At 50.0% G+C, this 23,878-nt stretch overlaps 1 protein-coding gene across 5 annotated transcripts in view; it reads right to left on the reverse strand.

Annotated features, from left to right (window-relative positions):
* Positions 1-23,878, reverse strand: part of MYO9A (myosin IXA) — a 235,568-nt gene that overhangs the window by 33,779 nt on the left and 177,911 nt on the right. For all 5 annotated transcript variants that reach the window (XM_075345532.1, XM_075345530.1, XM_075345533.1 and 2 more), the window contains 5 exons: positions 19,153-19,269; positions 16,133-16,324; positions 15,996-16,043; positions 15,704-15,815; positions 8,419-8,480 (listed from right to left, as the gene is read on the reverse strand). In XM_075345532.1, the coding sequence (XP_075201647.1) occupies positions 8,419-8,480; positions 15,704-15,815; positions 15,996-16,043; positions 16,133-16,324; positions 19,153-19,269 (531 nt within the window). The remainder of the gene's footprint in view (positions 1-8,418; positions 8,481-15,703; positions 15,816-15,995; positions 16,044-16,132; positions 16,325-19,152; positions 19,270-23,878) is intronic.

Genomic DNA, 23,878 nt, shown 5'->3' on the forward strand with positions numbered 1-23,878 from the left:
ATTTTCTGTGGCTGATCTTTCATTCCTTAAGGTCTGTAATGTGAAAATCTGTATTCTCTGAATACAGATTTTACCACTGAATACAGAAGTTGATGACAGTTGCTACTGATAAGGTTTCATGGAGAGGGGAGGAGAAAGGAATTCCGTAAGTTCTCCTGAATGGACAGTTACACATTAAACTTTTTTTTTTTAATTGTGACAGTTTCAAGAGAACTTGTAACAGAATGTCTGTTTCTGCCTCTAGCTCTCCCCATATACAAGGGACTGCTGATAAGTCTTTGGCTTTACTCAGTAAGAAACGAAATAGGATAATGAAACCTTACATTTATTCCACATACTCTCCACTGATGTCAACACACTTCTTACATCGATATTGCAAGTTCTGTAAGCCTAGTAAAAAGAGGTATTTCGGTTGTGCCTCAAACCAGGCATCCGTAGCAGCCATGGCATCAGAAATGGTGTGAAATTTGGTACCTTTGAGGTATTTCTTTAGGTTTGACAACAGATGATAGTCGGAGGGAGCTAGATCTGATGAATAAGGTGGGTGGTCAACCAGCTGGAAGCCCAGCTCTGCCAGTTTTGCTGTGGTCGCTTGTGCAGTGTTAGCGGAGGCATTGTCTTGTAGGAACAAGATTCCTTTGGACAGCTTGCCACACCTTTTGGCCTTCAAAGCGGCCTTCAATTGGTCCAAAAGTTCAATATAATACCTTATATTAATGGTGGAACCCTTTTGAAGGTAGTCCACTAGCAGCACGCCCTCCTTATCCCAGAACACAGATACCATCACCTTAGTGGCTGATTTTTGCACCCTGAACTTCTTTGGAAGAGGAGAACCACTGTGCCTCCACTCTTTTTACTGCTCCTTGTTTTCAGAGTCATACAAATAAATCCAGGTCTCATCCATAGTAACCAGTTCATCCAGGAAGTTCTTATCAGTCCGGAAACGCTGACAAATGGACCTGGAAGTTTTCACTCGCATGCTTCTCTGACCTTTTGTCAAATATTTGGGGACCCACTTTGCAGACAACTTCCTCATGTCCAAATGTTCATGGATAATGGCACAAACACATTCACGGGAAATCCTCATGTGTGCTATTGCTTTAGCTGAAATTCTTTGATTCTCCAGTATAAGGTTGTGCACAGCATCGACGCTCTCCGGAACAACAACCAGTCTTGGTCGTATAGGATATTCCTCATCATTGGTGCTGAAGTAGCCCGTTTTAAATTTGGTGACCCAGTTCTTAACTGTGGAATATGAAGGGCATTGATCCACCAATGTCTGTGACATATCACCATGAATATCCTTTGCGGACTTTCCTTGCACAAACAAGTCCTCTGCTCTGTTGCTGTGAATATCGCATTAGACTCCACCATTTTGTTTTCCCGCAAGCGTAGAACACTTGCCATAAGCAACAAACATGAAATTTTGAAAACATATATTAGACACACAAGGCTTTCATGTGATGTAACATTTGTTACCATAGAAACAAAAAAAGATCTCAAAGCCAAAGACTTAGCAGCCTTTCGAACTCCCCTCCACTCTTCATAAGATATTATAAGCACATACGGTCATCTCCTATTTCAGTAATCAGTAAAATGTGTATTGTCTGAAGACAGATTTTTCTCCTATATTTGAAGTATAAGATTAATCCAGGCAGAGAAAGAAAATTATTTCTCTGATTTTACAAAGTCGCTTACTTTCATGTGTACTACTGATTTAAGAAACCAAAAATTAAAAGGGATGGTTACTCTCTAAAGAAAACCTGCTTATATTGCATGAAAGGGGACGTTACCAGTGTGAGCCATGTAATAACTGACACTTTTCTCCACTGATCTCATTTCAAAGCTGTGTCATTATAACACAGTACAGCAGAACTAAACATGGTCTCATTACAAACACATCTGCAGCTCTCCTGTCCTGCTGACAGCTATGCTGTACTGCCCTTAGCCCCACATTGGCTGCCTGTGAGATGAGAAGTGTTCGTTATAATCAGGCACAGCTTTGCAACAGAGCTGACAGCACTATAGAACTACAACTGCAAATCTATTTGTTATGAGACAAAGATCAGTTTTGTTGAGCATGAATATAACGGTCAGTCATTACATGTCTCACAATGGTAACGCCTCTTTTATATAAAATGAGCTCTGGAGGCAGTTTCTCAGCGATATCTCTGTCTGGCCTATAGATCATTAAAGTTCATTTACATGTTAAGAAAAACAGATTTTTATGGAATAAGAGGAGATAAAAAAAACGGATTTTTGTGTACTCACCGTAAAATCGTTTTCTCTTAGCCATCATTGGGGGACACAGGACCATTGGTGTTATTGCTGCCTATCCATAGGAGGACACTAAGTAGATGCAAAAGCATAGCTCCTCATCTGCAGTATACACCCCCTGGCCGGGACAGGCTCAGTTTTAGTACACAAGCAGTAGGAGAAAAAAAATCAGTAAAAACTTCTCAACAGAGGAACATGAGAAAAGAAGAGTCATAACCAAATAAGGTACTGAGAGAACCAAGGCCCAACAGGGTGGGTGCTGTGTCCCCCAATGATGGCTAAGAGAAAACGATTTTACGGTGAGTACACAAAAATCTGTTTTTCTCTGACGCCTCATTGGGGGACACAGGACCATGGGACGTCCTAAAGCAGTCCATGGGTGGGAAACATAAAAGAAGACAACACAACCCAAGGACTAGGAACCAGTCCCAGACAGCCTGGAGCGCCTAATGAGAGAGGTCCTCTAATGCCGTTTGCAGAATTTTCCTACCCAGATTTGCCTCAATTGAAACCTGGGTATGGACTCTGTAATGCTTTGAAAACGTATGTTGGCTAGACCAGGTCGCAGCCTTACACACCTGTTCTACTGAAGCCTGATGCCGAATGGCCCACGAAGCGCCAACTGCTCGCGTGGAATGAGCCCGCAGCCCACTAGGAATGGGCTTAAGTTGCAAGCGGTAGACTTCCTGGATCGCAGAGCGAATCCAGCGAGCCAGAGTCGCCTTTGAAGCTGCCTGGCCCTTCTTAGGCCCCTCAGGAATGACGAACAAAGAGTCCATTTTCCTAAAGGGGGCTGTCCTGGATATGTAATATCTGAGAGCTCTGACGAGTTCTAACGAATGCAGAGACCTTTCCACCCTATGAACTGGGTGTGGACAAAAGGAAGGCAGAACAATGTCCTCATTCAAATGAAACGGGGTAAGAATCTTTGGAAGGAAAACCGGAAGGGGGCGCAGAACCACCTTGTCCTGGTGAAAGATCAGAAAAGGCTCGCGGCAAGAGAGTGCTGCTAGCTCCGAAACCCGTCTGATGGACGCAATTGCCACCAGGAAAGTTACCTTCCAGGACAGAAGAGCAAGGGAGGATTCCTTGAGGGGTTCAAAGAAAGACCTCTGGAGACCGTCCAGAACGAGGTTGAGGTCCCATGGTTCCAGCGGCCGTCTGTACGGGGGAGCTAGATGGGAAACGCCCTGGAGGAAGGTCTTGACTTGCGTTTTTAAAGCCAGGCGGCATTGGTAGAAGATTGAGAGCGCTGAGACCTGCCCTTTAAGGGAACTGAGAGCCAACCCCGCTTGCAAGCCAGACTGTAGAAAGTCGATAATTCTGGGGATGGCCAGAGGCATAGGCTGGACGTTAGTTTCCCTGCACCATGAAAGGAAGATTTTCCACGTACGGTGGTAAATGCGGGATGAAGCAGGCTTTCGGGCGCTGATCATGGTGGAAATAACTGCGGGGGAGAATCCCGCTCTTGTTAATACCCAGGTCTCAATGGCCATGCCGTCAGCTTCAGTGCTCTGGAGTTCTGATGGGAAATGGGCCCTTGGGTCAGCAAGTCTGGGATGTCTGGAAGGCGCCACGGTGCGTCTGAGCATTTGTACTAATTCGGCGTACCAGGCGCGCCTGGGCCAGTCCGGTGCTATCAGTATCACCGGGACTCCCTCTGCCTTGATCTTTCTGATTACCCGCGGCAGCAGGGGTAGAGGTGGAAATATGTAAGGCAGGCGGAAGTGGTGCCAGGAGCAGACTAGAGCATCCGCGCCGATGGACTGCGGGTCGCGTGACCTGGCTATGAACGCGGGTACCTTTGCATTCAACCTTGAGGCCATTAGGTCCACGTCTGGTGTGCCCCAGCGAGTGCAGATGTGTAGAAACACATCTGGGTGGATAGACCATTCTCCGGCGTCTAGGCCTTGGCGACTTAGAAAGTCTGCTGCCCAGTTCTCTACCCCAGGTATGTATACCGCTGATATCACTGATCCCGTCGATTCGGCCCAGTTGAGGATCTTGTGGGCCTTGAGATAAGCCACTTTGCTGCGGGTGCCCCCCTGCCGATTGATATAGGCTACAGCTGTCGCATTGTCCGATTGGACTCGAATCTGACGACCCGCTAGCAGAGGGCAGAACGCTCTGAGCGCGAGGAAGATCGCGCGGAGTTCCAGGATGTTTATGGGTAGGAAAGACTCCTGGGGCGTCCAACGTCCTTGAGCAGTGTGGTGCCGGTACACTGCTCCCCAGCCTAGGAGTCTGCCGTCCGTGGTCAGGACCAGCCAGTTCACTGGGAGAAAAGATCTCCCCTTCGATAGGGATGAAGACCGAAGCCACCAGCGGAGTGCGTACCTGACTGAAGGCGTCAGGTGAAGATGTCTGTCCAGGGAGAAGGGGCTCTTGTCCCAGGCCGCTAGAAGGGCTAGATGCAGTGGGCGGAGGTGCAGTTGAGCAAAGGGTACTGTTTCCATAGCCGCCACCATCCTGCCGAGCACTTTCATGCTGAATCGAATGGAGCGAGACGGAGGACATAGAAGGCAGCGTACCGCTCGTTGAAGAGCGATCACCTTGTCCTGAGGGAGAAGGATCAAGCCCCGACGGGTGTCAAGGGACATGCCCAGGAAAGTGATGGATCGTGATGGGATCGGGGATGATTTGTCCAGATTGACTAGCCACCCTAAGTGGGATAGGGTGTCCACAGTGATCTGTACGCTGGTTGAGCAGTCGCGGAAGGAGGGGGCCTTGATGAGGAAGTCGTCCAAGTAAGGGAGAACGACTACTCCCCTGGCGTGAAGGACGCTCATGGCGGCCGCCATGACTTTGGTGAGGACCCTTGGTGCAGTGGCAAGGCCGAAGGGTAGAGCTACGAATTGAAAGTGGGAGTCCTGAATTGCGAAGCGGAGGAACTTTTGGTGATCTGGGGCGATGGGTATGTGCAGGTACACGTCCTTGATGTCTATGGAGGCGAGGAATTCCCCTTCGACCATGGATGCAATAATGGACCTTAGGGACTCCATTCTGAATCTCCGTACGTGCATATGTTTGTTTAGGTGTTAGAGGTCCAGGATGGGTCGAACTGACCCATCCTTTTTGGGGACCACAAAGAGGTTGGAAACCCCCGAACTTCTCATCATCTGGGACAGGTATTATCACTCCTGCTGTTTGGAGCGAGTGGATTGCTGAGAAAAAAAAAAAACTTCGCGTCGTTTTCGAGTCTTTGGGGGGTTTGAGAGAAAGAATTTCGGACCCGACCCCCGCGTCGGTTCTATGTGGCAACCGGAAGACACAAGGTCTCGCACACATTTGTCGTCTGAGGCGGCAGCCCAGATGTGATGAAAGAGCCGCAGTGGACCTCCTACCATGAGTGTGTCTTCCGGGGAGCCGAAGGAGTCATGAGGGGGGAAAACGTTGTGGCCGAGTCTCCCTAGTCCTGGACTGTTTCGGTCTGGGCTGCCATGACGAAGTGGGTTTCGGGGAGAGCTGAGAAGGTCGGTCCCTGCGTAGTCCACGGCTGGTGGCGGGGACAGCACGGGATGTCGACCAACCAAATGAGTTCCGAAAGGAGCGGAACGAGGACTGTGGACGTCTGGTGAAGGACGTCCTGGACTTCAGCTGGGGGAGGGAGGTACTCTTTCCTCCAATGGCGTCAGAAATGAGCTTGTCCAGATGTTCGCCAAACAATCGGTCTGGAAAAAAGGGAAGGCCCGTGAGAGACTTCTTGGAGGCAGAGTCCGCTCGCCATTGTCGGAGCCAGAGAGCTCTACGGATGGCTATGGTATTTGAGGCGGCAAACGTTGCGCAGGTAGCAGCGTCCATGGAGGCCTGCATGAGGTACTTTGAGCTGTTCCCTCTGTGAAGGTATGAGTGAACTGGGATTCCTCAAGCGAAGTGTTAAGGGATTCTGCCCAGACCGAGATCGCCTTTGCGACCCACACTGCGGCAAAGGAGGGCGAGAGGGAGGAACCCGCAGCCTCAAAAGCAGAGCGGGCAAGGTGCTCCACCTGTCTGTCTGTCGGGTCCTTGATGGAGGAACCATCGGGTAAAGACAGGAGCATATTTATGGTAAGGCGGGAGACCGGGGGGGTCGACCGAGGGCGGATCGGCCCAGCCCTTAGCAGCAGGTGAGGCAAAAGGGTACCGGGACTCCATGAGTTTTCGGTTACCGAAGCGCCTGTCAGGCTTCTCCCTTTGCTTTGTGAGGATATCCTGAAACTCTGGGTGATCAGCGAAAACATTTTGGGGTTTCCTTGCCCTCTTAAAGGAGACCGCATGGTCAGTGGTAGTGGATGGGGGATCCTCCACATGCAGAGTTTGGTTGATTGCTGCTATAAGGGAGCCTATTGCAGTTTGATCATCTGGGGAGGCTGAAACCAAGGAATCCTCTTGGTATAAACAGCATTCTCCCTCCTCCAGCTCTTCAGAAGCCGTGGAGCGTGTGGGAGAGCCTGCCCTGTGTGCTCCCGAGGGAGAGCCCGCTGGAGACATCCGGACATGTGCTCTTATCCTGATCCCTGCAACTGGTGAAGCATGTGCCCGGATTACCTCAGAAGAATCCTCCATAGGGGTATCCTCAGGCTGCGTTCCGTCCAGGGACCCAGAAGGGTGTGGAGGACGACATTGCATAGCCAGCACCAGGTTCTGTGACAGTTTTTCCATGGATTGGGACAGAAACTGTGCCCATTCCGGTGGGATGGGAGCCCTAGGCTCTGGGCTGACGGTTGCGGCGGTGGTGGCAGGGAGGTCTTGGGGGGCTATAGGGGCACAGGACTCACAGAGAGAAGAGGTGTGTTTACGTTGTAGCTCAGCGTGGCAGGCAGTGCAGGCTGAATAATAGACTATGTGGGCCTTAGCACTCTTAGTGCCCTTAGATTTCTGCATGTTCCTAATAGGAGTATGCCAGGAGGGGGAGCAATGCTCAGCAGAGCTACAATTGAAGCAAGCACCTCACCAGAATCAGCCGATGGCCCTGTCCTCAGGAAGGATTAAGCTCTATGGAGATCTCACACGCTTTCCTGGGGGGGCGGGGCTTATCGCGGCCGCGGGGGGGGGGGGGTGGCAGGGTTTAGCGCTAAAAGAGCACGAAGATGAAGTCAGTGTGCCCCCCCTGCTGTGGGTAGTAATAAAACGGCGGGAAGGGAGCTTCTGATAGTTTTCCTCCCTCTCCCTCCAGTCAGCACACAGCTTGTCACTGGTGGTTATGAGCCGACTTTTCTGCTAGAGCAAATAAACAACGTGAGTCCCTGAGCCCTGGGCCCTCTCCCTGCCACCGGGAAATTATCTGAAGGACTTTCTGCAAACAGGAGTGACTTCCCCCCTCCTCCAGCCAGCAAGCTAGAGAAAAGTTAACACTGTGTGTGCAGGATCCTTGTAAATGCTGCAGCGTCTTTTCTACCTTTGTCTGGGAAACCAGTCAGGGGGGATCTCACCTTAAAACACTGCTTCCGTCCAGGCAGTGAAAATAGCAGAGTCAGCTTGCTGTGTCCGGTCACACCAGTGTCATATTCAACTCAGAGCCTGCAAAGAGGGGCTGAGGAATTGGTGTCATATTCAACTCAGAGCCTGCAAGGAGGGGCTGAGGAATTGGGCTATAGGGGCACAGGCCTCTACCCTGGGCTTTGGAGTATCGGTGTCTGTGGAACCCGTCGTCCAGCCCAGGATCCAGCGTCGCAGGAGGGGGTACATGGAGGCGACACTCCACGTTCCCGCCCGTTGATGGTAGTGGGAGATCAGTCCCAAAAGGAAACCGTCGCCCTCAAAAAATAACAAACCTTGAAAGGAAGTGCCTCCTACAGACACTAAGCTAAAACTGAGGTTGCCTGGCCTGGCCAGGGGGTGTATACTGCAGAGGAGGAGCTATGCTTTTGCATCTACTTAGTGTCCTCCTATGGATAGGCAGCATAACACCCATGATCCTGTGTCCCCCAATGAGGCGTCAGAGAAACATCAAAATATCATTTGGTTCATCTTTCTATGACCTTTATCTGCATATAGACGGCTTAGGAGGGTTGATCCTATTGATCGATTTCCTTTAAAGTAAAATATTTTCTTAAAATGAAGGAAACAAATAGTTAAGTTCTATCATTCCTTTTCTACGTATAGTCTGTAATCTATATTAGTGAAGTCATCATTTAAGATATACAATAAAACAAATGTTACCTTTTTACTGCAGGTTGTGGTAATCTGGGAGCAGCATTTCTTGTGACAGGCAAATCTACATACTAAAAGAGAGCACCATATTAGTAAAGAGTCTCCATTCACCTAATATTACCATCTACTGCATAGAGCAGTGATTTCTATTATTGCACATTGCAAGAATCATTGACCAAGGACTAACAGTCTTTTTTCTCAGGCGTTATGGATAAAAATAAATATAAATAAATAAAATAAATGTAGCTGCTCTTAGATTTAGACATGTGCCAAAATTAAAAATAAATAAAACAAATGTTAACCAAAGTCCGACAATTATGTCTTTTCATCATCAATTTATACACAGTTGTGACTAGATTTACCATAGAACAGATGCACGATGTACTGTCGCTCCCACTGAAAAAGTCACTACATAATGTCATTGTAATCATGATGGGACCTGACTACAACACTGACAAAGTAACATCACAAATCCCAATTAGTGCAGTTTGCAGACAGGTCGATGGTGATGTGTATGGTTTGGGCACTGTAACGTGCAGAACGCTTTGGTTATGGTCTTCTGTTTTGCACAATTCTAAGAAATAGAGCTCAGAAGAACAGAATTGCCTCAGAGTCGAAAGGCCCGAGGATTTCGATACAATGGCTTGGCTTGGGATTTCGATACGGTGGATTGGCCCGGGGATTTTGAGCTCGAGACGGTGGATTGGCCCGGGCTTGTCAAGTTCGAGACTGTGGATTGGCCTGGGGATTTTGAGCTCGAGACGGTGGATTGGCCCGGGGATTTTGAGCTCGAGACGGTGGATTGGCCCGGGGTTGTCAAGTTCGAGACTGTGGATTGGCCTGGGGATTTTGAGCTCGAGACGGTGGATTGGCCCAGGGATTTTGAGCTCGAGACGGTGGATTGGCCTGTGGATTTCAAGTTCGAGACGGTGGATTGGCCTGCGGATTTCGAGTCTGAGACGGTGGATTGGCCCAGGGATTTCGAGTTTGAGATGGTGGATTGGCCCAGGGATTTCGAGATGGTGATAAGAACATGCGCTGACAACTGAAAACGGTTTTGGCGAATGCGGATTTTTATACCATTAAAGTCACTTAAATATATTCGCTTTTCTTTAGTTGTAAACCAAGGGAGCATTTTTTCTCAAGCAAAATCAAGATAATAATACAAAAGTTACTTTCTGAGAGGCCAATGCAGAAGAAGGGAATTTTGTTTACTTACCGTAAATTCCTTTTCTTCTAGCTCCAATTGGGAGACCCAGACAATTGGGTGTATAGGCTATGCCTCCGGAGGCCGCACAAAGTATTACACTAAAAGTGTAAAGCCCCTCCCCTTCTGCCTATACACCCCCCGTGCTCCCACGGGCTCCTCAGTTTTGGTGCAAAAGCAAGAAGGAGGAAAAAATTATAAACTGGTTTAAAGTAAATTCAATCCGAAGGAATATCGGAGAACTGAAACCATTGAACATGAACAACATGTGTACACAAAAAAACAGGGGCGGGTGCTGGGTCTCCCAATTGGAGCTAGAAGAAAAGGAATTTACGGTAAGTAAACAAAATTCCCTTCTTCTTTGTCGCTCCATGGGAGACCCAGACAATTGGGACGTCCAAAAGCAGTCCCTGGGTGGGTAAATAATACCTCATAATAGAGCCGTAACGGCTCCTTCCTACAGGTGGGCAACCGCCGCCTGAAGGACTCGCCTACCTAGGCTGGCATCCGCCGAAGCGTAGGTATGCACCTGATAGTGTTTCGTGAAAGTGTGCAGGCTCGACCAGGTAGCCGCCTGACACACCTGCTGAGCCGTAGCCTGGTGCCTCAAAGCCCAGGACGCACCCACGGCTCTGGTAGAATGGGCCTTCAGCCCTGAGGGAACCGGAAGCCCAGCAGAACGGTAAGCTTCGATAATTGGTTCCTTGATCCACCGAGCCAGGGTTGATTTGGAAGCCTGTGACCCTTTACGCTGGCCAGCGACAAGGACAAAGAGTGCATCCGAGCGGCGCAGGGGCGCCGTCCGAGAAATGTAGAGTCTGAGTGCTCTCACCAGATCTAACAAGTGCAAATCCTTTTCACATTGGTGAATTGGATGAGGGCAAAAAGAGGGTAAGGAGATATCCTGATTGAGATGAAACGGGGATACCACCTTAGGTAGAAATTCCGGAACCGGACGCAGAACCACCTTGTCCTGGTGAAACACCAGGAAAGGGGCTTTGCATGACAATGCTGCTAGCTCAGACACTCTCCGAAGTGAAGTGACTGCTACTAGGAAAACCACTTTCTGCGAAAGGCGTGAGAGAGAGATATCCCTCAGTGGCTCGAACGGTGGTTTCTGAAGAACCATCAGCACCCTGTTCAGATCCCAGGGTTCTAACGGCCGCTTGTAAGGAGGGACGATGTGACAAACCCCCTGCAGGAACGTGCGTACCTGTGGAAGTCTGGCCAAGCGCTTCTGAAAAAACACAGAGAGCGCAGAGACTTGTCCCTTAAGGGAGCCAAGCGACAAACCCTTTTCCAATCCGGACTGAAGAAAGGACAGAAAGGTGGGCAAGGCAAATGGCCAGGGAGAAAAACCCTGATCAGAGCACCATGACAGGAATATTTTCCACGTCCTGTGGTAGATCTTGGCGGACGTTGGTTTCCTAGCCTGTCTCATAGTGGCAATGACCTCTTGAGATAATCCTGAAGACGCTAAGATCCAGGACTCAATGGCCACACAGTCAGGTTGAGGGCCGCAGAATTCAGATGGAAAAACGGCCCTTGAGACAGCAAGTCTGGTCGGTCTGGTAGTGCCCACGGTTGGCCGACCGTGAGATGCCACAGATCCGGGTACCACGACCTCCTCGGCCAGTCTGGAGCGACGAGGATGGCGCGGCGGCAGTCGGCCCTGATCTTGCGTAACACTCTGGGCAACAGTGCCAGCGGAGGAAACACATAAGGGAGTTGAAACTGCGACCAATCCTGAACTAAGGCGTCTGCCGCCAGAGCTCTGTGATCGTGAGAACGTGCCATGAATGCAGTGACCTTGTTGTTGTGCCGGGACGCCATTAGGTCGACGTCCGGCATCCCCCAGCGGCAACAGATCTCCTGAAACACGTCCGGGTGAAGGGACCATTCCCCTGCGTCCATGCCCTGGCGACTGAGAAAATCTGCTTCCCAGTTTTCCACGCCCGGGATGTGAACTGTGGAGATGGTGGAGGCCGTGGCTTCCACCCACATCAAAATCCGCCGGACTTCCTGGAAGGCTTGCCGACTGCGTGTACCTCCTTGGTGGTTGATGTAAGCCACCGCTGTGGAGTTGTCCGACTGAATTCGGATCTGCTTGCCTTCCAGCCATTGCTGGAACGCTTTTAGGGCTAGATACACTGCCCTGATCTCCAGAACATTGATCTGAAGTGAGGACTCCTGCTGAGTCCACGTACCCTGAGCCCTGTGGTGGAGAAAGACTGCTCCCCACCCTGACAGACTCGCGTCCGTCGTGACCACCGCCCAGGATGGGGGTAGGAAGGATTTCCCCTTCGATAATGAAGTGGGAAGAAGCCACCACCGAAGGGAAGCTTTGGTTGCCTGAGAGAGGGAGACGTTCCTGTCGAGGGACGTCGGCTTCCTGTCCCATTTGCGTAGGATGTCCCATTGAAGAGGACGCAGGTGAAACTGCGCGAAAGGGACTGCCTCCATTGCTGCCACCATCTTCCCCAGGAAGTGCATGAGGCGCCTCAAGGGGTGTGACTGACCTTGAAGGAGAGATTGCACCCCCGTCTGTAGTGAACGCTGCTTGTTCAGCGGAAGCTTCACTATCGCTGAGAGGGTATGAAACTCCATGCCAAGATATGTCAGCGATTGGGCCGGTGTCAGATTTGACTTTGGCAAATTGATGATCCACCCGAAATTCTGGAGAGTCTCCAGAGTAGCGGTGAGGCTGTGCTGGCATGCCTCTTGAGAGGGAGCCTTGACCAGCAGATCGTCTAAGTAAGGGATCACCGAGTGACCCTGAGAGTGGAGGACCGCAACTACTGCAGCCATGACCTTGGTGAAAACCCGTGGGGCTGTCGCCAGGCCGAACGGCAGTGCCACGAACTGCAGGTGTTCGTCTCCTATGGCGAAGCGCAGGAAGCGCTGATGCTCTGGAGCAATCGGTACGTGGAGATAAGCATCTTTGATATCGATCGATGCAAGGAAATCTCCTTGGGACATTGAGGCGATGACGGAGCGGAGGGATTCCATCCGGAACCGCCTGGCCTTTACGTGTTTGTTGAGCAGTTTTAGGTCCAGGACAGGACGGAAAGATCCGTCCTTCTTTGGGACCACAAACAGGTTGGAGTAAAAACCGTGACCTTGTTGCTGAAGAGGAACAGGGACCACCACTCCTTCTGTCTTCAGAGTGCCCAACGCCTGCAGAAGAGCATCGGCTCGCTCGGGAGGCGGAGATGTTCTGAAAAATCGAGTCGGAGGACGAGAGTTGAACTCTATCCTGTAACCGTGAGACAGAATGTCTCTCACCCAACGGTCTTTTACCTGTGGCAGCCAAATGTCGGAAAAGCGGGAGAGCCTGCCACCGACCGAGGATGCGGTGTGAGGGGGCCGTAAGTCATGAGGAAGCCGCCTTGGTAGCGGCACCTCCGGCGGTCTTTTTAGGGTGTGCCTTAGACCGCCATGGATCGGAGTTCCTCTGATCCTTCTGAGGCCTTTTGGGCGAGAATTGGGACCTGCCCGCGCCCCGAAAGGACCGAAACCTCGACTGTCCCCTCCTCTGTTGGGGTAATCTTGGTTTGGCCTGGTGTAAGGATGTTTCCTTTCCCTTGGATTGTTTGATGATTTCATCCAGCCTCTCACCAAACAAACGGTCGCCAGAAAATGGCAAACCGGTTAAGCACTTTTTGGAAGCCGAATCTGCCTTCCATTCCCGTAGCCACAAGGCCCTGCGTATTGCCACCGAATTGTCGGCTGCAACCGCCGTACGGCTCGCAGAGTCCAGGACAGCATTAATAGCGTAGGACGCAAATGCCGACGTTTGAGAAGTTATGGATGCCATTTGCGGCACAGACGTACGTGTAATTGCGTCAATTTGCGCTTGACCCGCTGCAATAGCTTGGAGCGCCCATACGGCTGCGAATGCTGGAGCAAAAGACGCGCCGATAGCTTCATAGATGGATTTCAACCAGAGCTCCATCTGTCTGTCAGTGGCATCCTTGAGCGAAGCCCCATCTTCAACTGCAACTATGGATCTAGCCGCCAGTCTGGAGATTGGAGGGTCCACCTTGGGACACTGAGTCCAGCCCTTGACCACGTCAGGGGGGGAAGGGATAACGTGTATCCTTAAGGCGCTTAGAAAAACGCTTATCTGGACAAGCCCGGTGTTTCTGGACTGCCTCTCTGAAGTCAGAGTGGTCCAGAAACATACTCGTTGTACGCTTGGGGAACCTGAAACGGAATTTCTCCTGCTGAGAAGCTGACTCCTCAACTGGAGGAGCTGAGGGAGAAATATCCAACATTTCATTTATGGACGCGATAAGATCATTCACTATGGCGTCCCCATCTGGAGTATCAAGGTTGAGCGCAGCCTCAGGATCAGAATCCTGATCAGCTACCTCCGCTTCACTATACAGAGAGTCCTCCCGCTGAGACCCTGACCAATGTGATGATGTCGAGGGAATTTCCAAGCGAGCTCGCTTAAGCGGTCTGGGGCTGGGGTCCGTGTCAGAGACCTCACCCTGGGATCTATGAGACACCCCGGGAGGACATGGTTGTTCCGACTGAGGGGAACCAGGTGGCAATGATTCCACAGTGTCCCTGGTCTGAGATACCGGTCTGGACTGCAAAGCTTCTAGTATCTTAGCCATAGTCTCAGAAAGCCTTTCAGTAAAAACTGTAAACTCCGTCCCTGTCACCTGTACAGTGTTAGCAGGTGGTTCCCCCTGGGCCCCCCTTAGCAGAGGCTCCGGCTGAGTAAGTGCCACGGGGGCCGAGCAGTGCACACAATGAGGGTCAGTGGAGCCTGCCGGTAGTGAAGCCGAACATGCGGCGCAGGCAGCATAGTAAGCCTGTGTTTTGGCACCCCTGCTTCTTGTGGGCGCCATGCTGTTGACTCCCCTGAGCAACACAATAGGGTATATAGCCAGAATCAACCGTGCACCACACAGTGTAAAGTATAGCCTATAAATATATAATCTATAATTACACTACTGCACAAGTGGGGCCAGCACCTCAGGTGCTGCTTACCGCCCGCTTAAAGCGGTTCTGTGGCCACCAGAATCCCTGCCTGAGTCCCCCAGCGCTTGTCTCTCCTCTGCAGCGTCAGAGGAGCTGAGGAATGGCTGCCGGCGTCCTGAGGAGAGGAGGGAGCCGTGGGCGGGACCCAGAAAGTGCGGGAACTGGTGCCCCACTGTGCACAGTGAGGGGGGTGGAGTATGCAAAGCATGCTCCAGCCCTCAGTGCTGCTGTGCTGTACAGCGTCCCGCCCTTCCCCTGACTGGCAGGGCTGGGGGCGGGAAGAAAAACGAGACTAGGCCGCAAAAGCCGGGGACTCGAGTTATAAGCGCGGCCGCCGTAAAAGCGCGGTCGGCGCTGAAGTGCCCGGCGCACTAACAGTCCCAGCCGCGCCGCAGTGGTAGCAATGGCAGCGGCGGTCAGCGCGGCAGTCCCCCTACACTCACACACTCAGCGACGCTGCAGTGTGTAATGGCACCAACGCGGTCGGTGCCGCGGTCCCCGGTGCACTAGCACACCCAGCAATGCTGGAGTGTTGCTGTGCGCGGTCCCCACGGGGACACAGAGTACCTCCAAGTAGCAGGGCCATGTCCCTGAACGATACTCGGCTCCTATCCAGCAGAGTCCTCAGGAGCTGTGGATGGAGCACGGTCTCAGTGCCTGGAGACCGATAGGGCTCTGGGTGAAGTGGGATCCTAAGGGGGATGGGGAAGGAAAGCAGCATGTGGGCTCCAGCCTCCGTACCCGCAATGGATACCTCAACCTTAACAACACCGCCGACAAGAGTGGGGTGAGAAGGGAGCATGCTGGGGGCCCTTTAAGGGCCCTCTTTTCTTCCATCCGACATAGTCAGCAGCTGCTGCTGACTAAGCTGTGGAGCTTGCGTGCATGTCTGCCTCCTTCGCACAAAGCAAAAAACTGAGGAGCCCGTGGGAGCACGGGGGGTGTATAGGCAGAAGGGGAGGGGCTTTACACTTTTAGTGTAATACTTTGTGCGGCCTCCGGAGGCATAGCCTATACACCCAATTGTCTGGGTCTCCCATGGAGCGACAAAGAAATATTTTATTTGCAACATTTCACATGCATAAATCTTACATTTACAAACAGCAGCTCGGTCCATGATCCAGATAAGAGAAGAGCAGAACTCGCAGTACGTGGGAATGTTGTACTGAGTGGCCTTAAATATATGTCCATTGTGTTCCTCAACCTGAAGTGAGAAGATGGAAAGGAATAAAGTTTAGGAATACAGTGGAGAGCTGCAAAAGTATAGACAGAATCCTGTACAAAATGGAAAATAAACTAAATAAAACCGAAAGAAAAGCAAACAGAAGAACAAAGACAAAATCATAAGAGGAACAAGTATGGACAATTACTGACAATCACTTACAATATCTGACTCTTTTTTCCGTCTTTTCTTTCTTTCTGGCTTTTGTGTCTTGTGAGAAAGAATATCCAAAAAGAAACAATAAAAATAATATTCTGTTTTATTTTCTAGATCTTAAGCTTTCCCTACTAAATAATTACCTTTCCGGGCGTGTAATTCAGAGGTTTATATTCAGTGACAAATTCATCTAGGAAGATCTTGAATGTATTGATCCAAACTCGCACGGGGGATTCGTTCCAACTTCTTTGTTGATGTTGCTTCATGGTTTTATCTAGGATCTGCTCAAAAAGTGCTCCAAGGTCCCTGTAGCGGATGCTTTTCCCATCTTCTCCCTTTTATAGGTGATAATTTAGGTAAGATTTTACAATGACTGATATTAAACATTTAAATGGAATCAGCAGGTTTTTGTTACGGCCTCTGAGAGCAGCATAATGTAGGTAAAGAGACTCTGAATCGAAAACTGTATCACTTAGATTACTGGGTGCAGCAATGGTAACAGAGTTCTTAGCTGTAGCAGGGCAAAGAAAACACTCAACATTGGCTATTGACTATGAGCTCCTTATCACAGGACGGGCATGTTCAGACGACTTGGCAGGAGGCAACTAGTCACAGCAATAATAAATGTCCTAGTGATTAAACCTTCGGTGTAAGTGAAAAACAGCACACAGTTGAATAAATGATGCATCACTGAAATCTGTATCTCAGAGCCCTTCTCTTGCTGCCTTCAGATTACATAGCAAACACCTGCTGACAGATTCCCTTTAAGTCTGCATCTAAACAAAGAGAGTGATCTGAGTAGAATGCGTACAACACAAATTTAATCCACAATGGATGGACTGTTTTTAATAGGAAAACTGGACTTTAAAATGTTCTAGTCCTAAAACCTTCATATCCCCCATAATTCAGTGGCTGTAACGCCATTTATTTGCTAGAAATCAGAGTTTTCAAATGAGCTCTACACCGGAAAGGTAAAATCAGTCTCTGTAGAGGCACTAATAGGCTGCTACCTGTAAGTCTAAGGCATTATAGGGGTTGTCCAGTACCTGAAAAGCCCAAAATAGCAGATACTAACCACCTGTATAGGTGACGTTCCAGCAATGTCAGCTCCATGTCTTCAGTGACATTGTTCTGGCATGTGAGATCTACAGCCAGTCAGTGTTCACAATTGGCTGTTGCGTACTCACTTCCTTCGGATGAACTGAAGAAAGGCAAAATAATAAAGAGTGCAGCAGCCCAATAGCGGACATAACTTTGTTGCAAGGCTTAAGTGGCATAATATTGTCATGGGAGACCTAGCGCTAACATGACTAGAATGGAGCCGATGTGTCAAGTGATTAGGTTTATTTTTTACATTACAAGGGAGTCTAACTTTGCTCTTTAAAGGGGCCATCTACTAACTGGAGAACTCCTTTTTAAACATGATTAAGTCCACAGCAGAAACACTGTACTCATTAGTACAGAGTATGGCTCTGGTTGGCTGGATGAGAGGTATTTTACGCAGTTTTCAGAAAGCACTAGTTGTCCTTGCAGAAATCCAGTTGGTGTGGGAAGATTAAAGGGTACTTTACACGCTGCGACATCGCTAGTGATCTCGTTAGCGATGTGACACGCCAGATCGCAGATAAGGTTTGCAGAGATCGCATATAGGTAATTGTTTTGTAGCGCCGGTCACATCTGCGATCTCGGCAAATTGTATGTACGATCTGGCGTGTTACATCGCTAATGAGATCACTAGCGATGTCGCAGCGTGTAAAGCACCCTTTACAGGCTATTGCCCTGACTGATAAAGGACTGTTTGCCAATATTCTGGCAGAAAACGGCTTGAAATCTAACATTTTTATGGAATTCATAATTACATAAAACATTTTTTTTTGCAACTTTTGGTGTTTTGAAAACCCAGCTAGCTTTTAACTACCTAAGCTTGACAAATTTATCAAAATTTACAATGCAAAACTGCTCTACAATCACCTTCACCCCCGGGCGATTTTGCATTTTCCGTTTTATGGGAACATCATGGTGTGGGGCTGTTTTTTCAACATACAGCACTGGCAAACTTTATAGAATTAAAGGAAGGAAGAATGGACAAATGTACAGGGACATTCTTCACACAAATCTGCTGCGATCTACCAGGATGATGAAGTTTAAATGAGGGTGGACATTTCAGCAAGACAATGATCCCAAACACACAGCCAAGGAAACTCTCAATTGGTTTCAGAGAACTAAAGTAAAGCTGTAAGAATGGCCTAGCCAATCACCTGACCTTAATCCAACAGAAAATTTATGGAAGGAACTAAAGTTCAGAGGTCATAGAAGGAGAACACAGGACCTTCAGGACCTGAAGAATTTGTATAAGAATTGGCCAAAATCCCACCTGAGCAATGCATGCGACTAGTTTCTCAATACAGGAGGTGTCTTGTAGCCATCATCACCAACAAAGGCTTTTATACAAAGTATTATATACATTTCAGTAATTATGTTTACCACTTCTTCCCCGAGTCATTCCTCCTTATTATAAATCACTAAATTAATGGACATTTCCTTGCCTTTGTGAATTGCATGGGTTGTTACCATCATCTGGTAAGAAATTCATGTCAATAGCACCTTTAGAAATATATTTACTTAGAAAACTGGTGACGTGTTCAATACTTATTTAATCTGCTGCATTATTATTATTATATAGTAAACTGAAGGAGATGATGTTGCCCTATTCGGTGGGGAAAACCAATTATGCCGACACATCCACTACTTACAACAGCCCCAGTGCCTTTAAAGAGCTGATCTGCAGGGGTACCAGATGTCAGACCCCCACGATCTTTTACTGATGACCTATCATCAATAGCTAAGCACTTGGAAAACCCTTTAAAAGACTAATTTGGACACAACTCAAACATATGGACTGCATTTCCCTTAATTGTGCACAGCTTTATGAGGGTGATGGAAGGATGGATGGTGAGAGATGTCCAGGCATCTACTATTGAAAGAAGGGAAGGAAGAGCGAAAGCAAGCTTCACAGATGGTACTCAATGAACATTGATGTATTGCTTTTTTTAAGACAATCAGCCAGCAACTTAACTATAAAGTACATATCTCAGTAATACATCTGAACAGGTTTTTTTTGTTTAGAATATTGAACATTTGCAATGATTCTTGAAATGGTTACCATAAGTGAACTGGAATAGAGGCTGAAAATGTTCTGGCGGAATTCTTTTAACGCTCGTTTGAAAAGAACATCAACCATAGTATCCTTCTTTCCATCTTCTGAATCCAGATCCCCGATCTGAAAGAGAAAAAAAAGCCTCATAGACAAACAGATCTATGTAAAACATTAGTGTACTTGCAGCATTGGACCTTTGGCATGACATGTATCTGATACAGACCCTAAGACTCTGATTAATCTAATGTAAAAGCAAAGTTACCACTGGGGCTTCATCTAAGGGGTACTTTGCATGCTGCGACATCGCAGGCCGATGCTGCGATGCCGAGCGCGATAGTCCCCGCCCCCGTCGCAGCAGCGATTTCCTTGTGTTAGTTGCCGTAGTGAACATTATCGCTACGGCAGCTTCACATGGACTCACCAGTCCTGCGACCGTCGCTCTGGCCGGCGACCCGCCTCCTTGTTAAGGGGGCGGGTCGTGCGGCGTCATAGCGACGTCACACGCCAGGCGGCCAATCAGAGCGGAGATGAGTGGGATGTAAACATCCCGCCCATCTCCTTCCTTCCGCATATCCTACGGAAGCCGCAGTGACGCCGGTAGGAGATGTTCCTCGCTCCTGCGGCTTCACACACAGCGATGTGTGCTGCCGCATGAGCGAGGAACAACATCGGACTGTCGCATCAGCGTAATCATGGATTACGCCGACGCTGCACCGATGATACGATTACGACGCTTTTGCGCTCGTTAATTGTATCATCTAGGCTTTACACACTGCGATGTCGCATGCGATGCTGGAAGTGCGTCATTTTCAATTTGACCCCACCGACATCGCACCTGCGATGTCGTAGTGTGCAAAGCCCGCCTAAGTCTCCAGGACCTAGCCTAGCTTATCACGCAGTTTACATTTCTGGATGTGAATTACAATATGGACTCTCCTGTACTAGCAGATCCTAAAATTGTGAGCAGTAGACTTGGAGCTTGATGCTTTCTTTGTCGCTCCATTGGGAGACCCAGACAATTGGGTGTATAGCTATTGCCTCTGGAGGCCACACAAAGTATTACACTTAAAAGTGTAAGGCCCCTCCCCTTCTGGCTATACACCCCCAGTGGGATCACTGGCTCACCAGTTTTGTGCTTTGTGCGAAGGAGGCAACACATCCACGCATAGCTCCACTTTTTAGTCAGCAGCAGCTGCTGACTATGTCGGATGGAAGAAAAGAGGACACATATAGTGTCCCCAGCATGCTCCCTTCTCACCCCACTGTATGTCGGAGGTGTTTGTAAGGTTGAGGTACCCATTGCGGGTACGGCGGCAGGAGCCCACATGCTGATTCCTTCCCCATCCCTTTTTACAGGGCTCTGGGTGAAGTGGGATTTACCGGTCTCCAGGCACTGAGACCGTGCTCCATCTACAGCCCCTGGAGAAGATGCTGGATGGAGCGGAGTACATCAGGGACATGGCCCTGCTTCCTCAAGGTACTCTGTGTCCCCGTGCATTTGGCGCTCACACCGCAGCATGCTGGGTGTTGTAGTGCGCCGGGGGACATCAGCGCTGCGGCGCCTGTGCCATGGCCTCATTCAGCTTTGCTGAAGCAGGCTCACTTATGGGAATTGGTCGCGCCGGCCGCTGGGACTGCGGCGCGGCTGGCACTTGTAGTGCGCCGGGGACTTCAGCGCGGCCTGCGCTTTTACGGCGGCCGCGCTGATAACTAGAGTCCCCGGCTTTTGCGGCCTGCTTCCGTTCGTTCCCGCCCCCAGACCGGCCAGTCAGGAGAGGGGCGGGACGCTGGCCACTTCCAGGAATCGGTCGCGCCGGCCGCTGGCAGCGGCGCGGCTGGCACTTGTGGTGCGCCGGGGACTTCAGCGCGGCCCGCGCTTTTACGGCGGCCGCGCTGATAACTAGAGTCCCCGGCTTTTGCGGCCTGCTTCCGTTCGTTCCCGCCCCCAGACCTGCCAGTCAGGAGAGGGGCGGGACGCTGGCCACTTCTATGAATCAGTCGCGCCGGCCGCTGGAACTGCGGCGCGGCTGGCACTTGTGGTGCGCCGGGGACTTCAGCGCGGCCCGCGCTTTTACGGCGGCCGCGCTGTTAACTCGAGTCCCCGGCTTCTGGGCCTAGTCTCCCTTCGTTACCGCCCACAGGCCTGACAGTCAGGGTAGGGGCGTGACGCTGCATAGAGCAGAGCTGAGAGCTGGAGTATGTTTTGCATACTCCACCCCTCTCACTGTGTGCACTGTGAATCCGGATTCCCGCACTTTCTCAGGCACGCCCACGGCTTCCTTCTCTACAAGGACACCGGCAGCCATTAGTGTCAGTTTCTGTACGATACAGAGACAAGTGTGGAAGACCCTGGCATTCTGATAGTCACACAATCGCTGTAACAGGCGTTAAGCAGCACCTGTGGTGCTAACCCCACTAGTGCAGAAGTGCACTTATAGATATGCTTGCACTATATACATTGCACTGTTTGGTCGCACGTTGTATATACCCTCCTGGATTATGCGGAGGAGTTATCAGCATATTCTCTGTGTAAAACAAAGGTGCAGAACCACATGTTTTTCTATACAGCTGGTACAGCATGTACGGCTATACGGCCGGCAGGTACATAGACTCCCATTGTATGCACTAATGGCCAGGGGATGAGGACGGTGTCTGCAGTATTTACTGACAGTTTTTCTGAGACTATGGCTATGATACTAGAAGCCTAGCAGTCCGGACATGTCTCTCACAATATGGGCACTGTTGAATCATTGATCCATGGCCCCCCTCAGTGTGAATAACTAACAGCTCCGGGAATGTCACACGCATCCCAGAGTCACGGCTCTGCACGGACGTCAGTCCCAGACAGCCTAAGTGGGCTCGCTATGAGCGGCCTCGGTTTCATCAGGGTCCTAACAGAAGGACTCGCTGTGTAATGAGGCGGAAGTAGCGGCTCAGGATTCTGATCCTGAGACCGCTCTCAATCTGGATACACCTGATTGTGACGCAATAGTAAATAATCTTATAGCGTCCATCTATAGAATGTGGGTTATTTCTCACAGCTCCTCCAGTGGAGGAGTCAGCTTCACGTATTTTTCTGGACCACTCTGCCTTCAGAAAGGCAGTCCAGGAACACCACGCTTATCCAGATATGCGCTTCTCCAAACGGCTTAGGATACACGTTATCCCTGTCCCCTGACTTGGTCAAGGACTGGACCCAATGTCCCGAGCGGCATCCTCCAATCTCCAGGCTTGTAGCTAGATCCATAGTTGCAGTGGGAGATGGAACTGCAAACTCAAAGATGCCACTGACAGACAGATGGATCTCTGGTCGAAAGCCATCTATGAGGCTGTCGGCGCACCGTTGGCTCCGGCATTCTCTCCCTTGGGGCACTCCAAGCTATTTCAGCTTGTCTTACACAGATTGACACGGTTACACGTACATCTGTGCCGCAGGTGGCATCCTTAACCTCTCAAATGTCTGCATTTGTTTCTTACGCGATTCAGGTTGTCCTGGACTCTGCGAACCGTGCGGCGGTAGCCTCCGCTACTCCGTGTTTTTAAGCAGAGCCTGGTCTGCTCGTTAAGTGAATGGAAGGCAGATTCTGCTTCCAAAAAAGGTTGCCTAACCAGTTGCCTTTTTCTGCTGACCGACTGTTTGGTGAGCGTTGGATGTAACCATCAAACAGTCCAGGGGTAAGGATTCATCCTTTCCTCAGCCCGGACACAACAAACCCCAACAGAGCAAGAGGCAGTCGGGGTTTTCGGCCTTTTCGAGGCTCGGGCAGGTCCCATTTTTCCTCGTCCAATGTGGACTCAAAAGGATCAGAGGAGCTAAGATTCTTAGCGGGCTCAGTCTCGCCCAAAAAAGCGACAGTCTGAAAACCCGCTTCCAAGGCGGCTTCCTCATGACTTGCGGCCTCGGTCGGTAGCAGGCTCTCCCGCCTTGGCGATATTTAGCTGCCATAGGTCAATGACCATTGAGTGTGAGACATTCTGTCTCACGGGTACAGGATAGAGCTCACTTCTCGTCCTCCAACTCGATTCTTCAGAATTTCTCCACCTCCCGGCCGGGCCGCTGCTCTTCTGCAAACAGGGTGCACTCTATAGGCAGAAAGAGTGATGACCCCCGTTCCTCTTCAGGAACAAGGTCACGGTTTTTACCCCAAATTCTTTGCGGTACCTATAACAACGGGCCGTTCCGTCCCGTTCTGGATCTAAAAATGCTCAGCAAGCTCGTGGACACCAGGCGGTTCCGGATGGAATCCCTCCGCCATGTCATCGCCTCAAGGTCCCAAGGATATTTCCTAGCATCATTAGGCATCAAGGATGCTTATCCACACGTGCCGATTAATCCAGAGCACTAGCGTTTCTACGCTTCGTTATAGGAGACGAACACCCTCTGTTCGTAGCTCTACCTTCCGGCTAGCGACAGTCCAACTGGTCTTCGCCAAGGTCAGGGCAGCAGTAGTCACAGTCCTGCACTCTCAGGGTCACTCTGTGGTCCCGTATTTAGACGATCTACTTGTCAAGGCACTCTCTTAGGAAACATGCCAACACTGCCCGAACGTTGCGCTGGAGACTCTCTAGAGTTTTGGGTGGATCATCAACTTTGTAAAGTCAGATCCGACCCCGACCCTATCGATAACATATCTAGGCATAGAGTTTCTTACTCTCTCAGCGATAGTGAAGCTGCCGCTAGACAAACAGCATTCACTACGGGCTGCAAGCTCTTCTTTAAGAACCAGTCGCA

Source organism: Anomaloglossus baeobatrachus, chromosome 4 (assembly GCF_048569485.1).
Source record: "Anomaloglossus baeobatrachus isolate aAnoBae1 chromosome 4, aAnoBae1.hap1, whole genome shotgun sequence".
NCBI lineage: Eukaryota > Metazoa > Chordata > Amphibia > Anura > Aromobatidae > Anomaloglossus > Anomaloglossus baeobatrachus.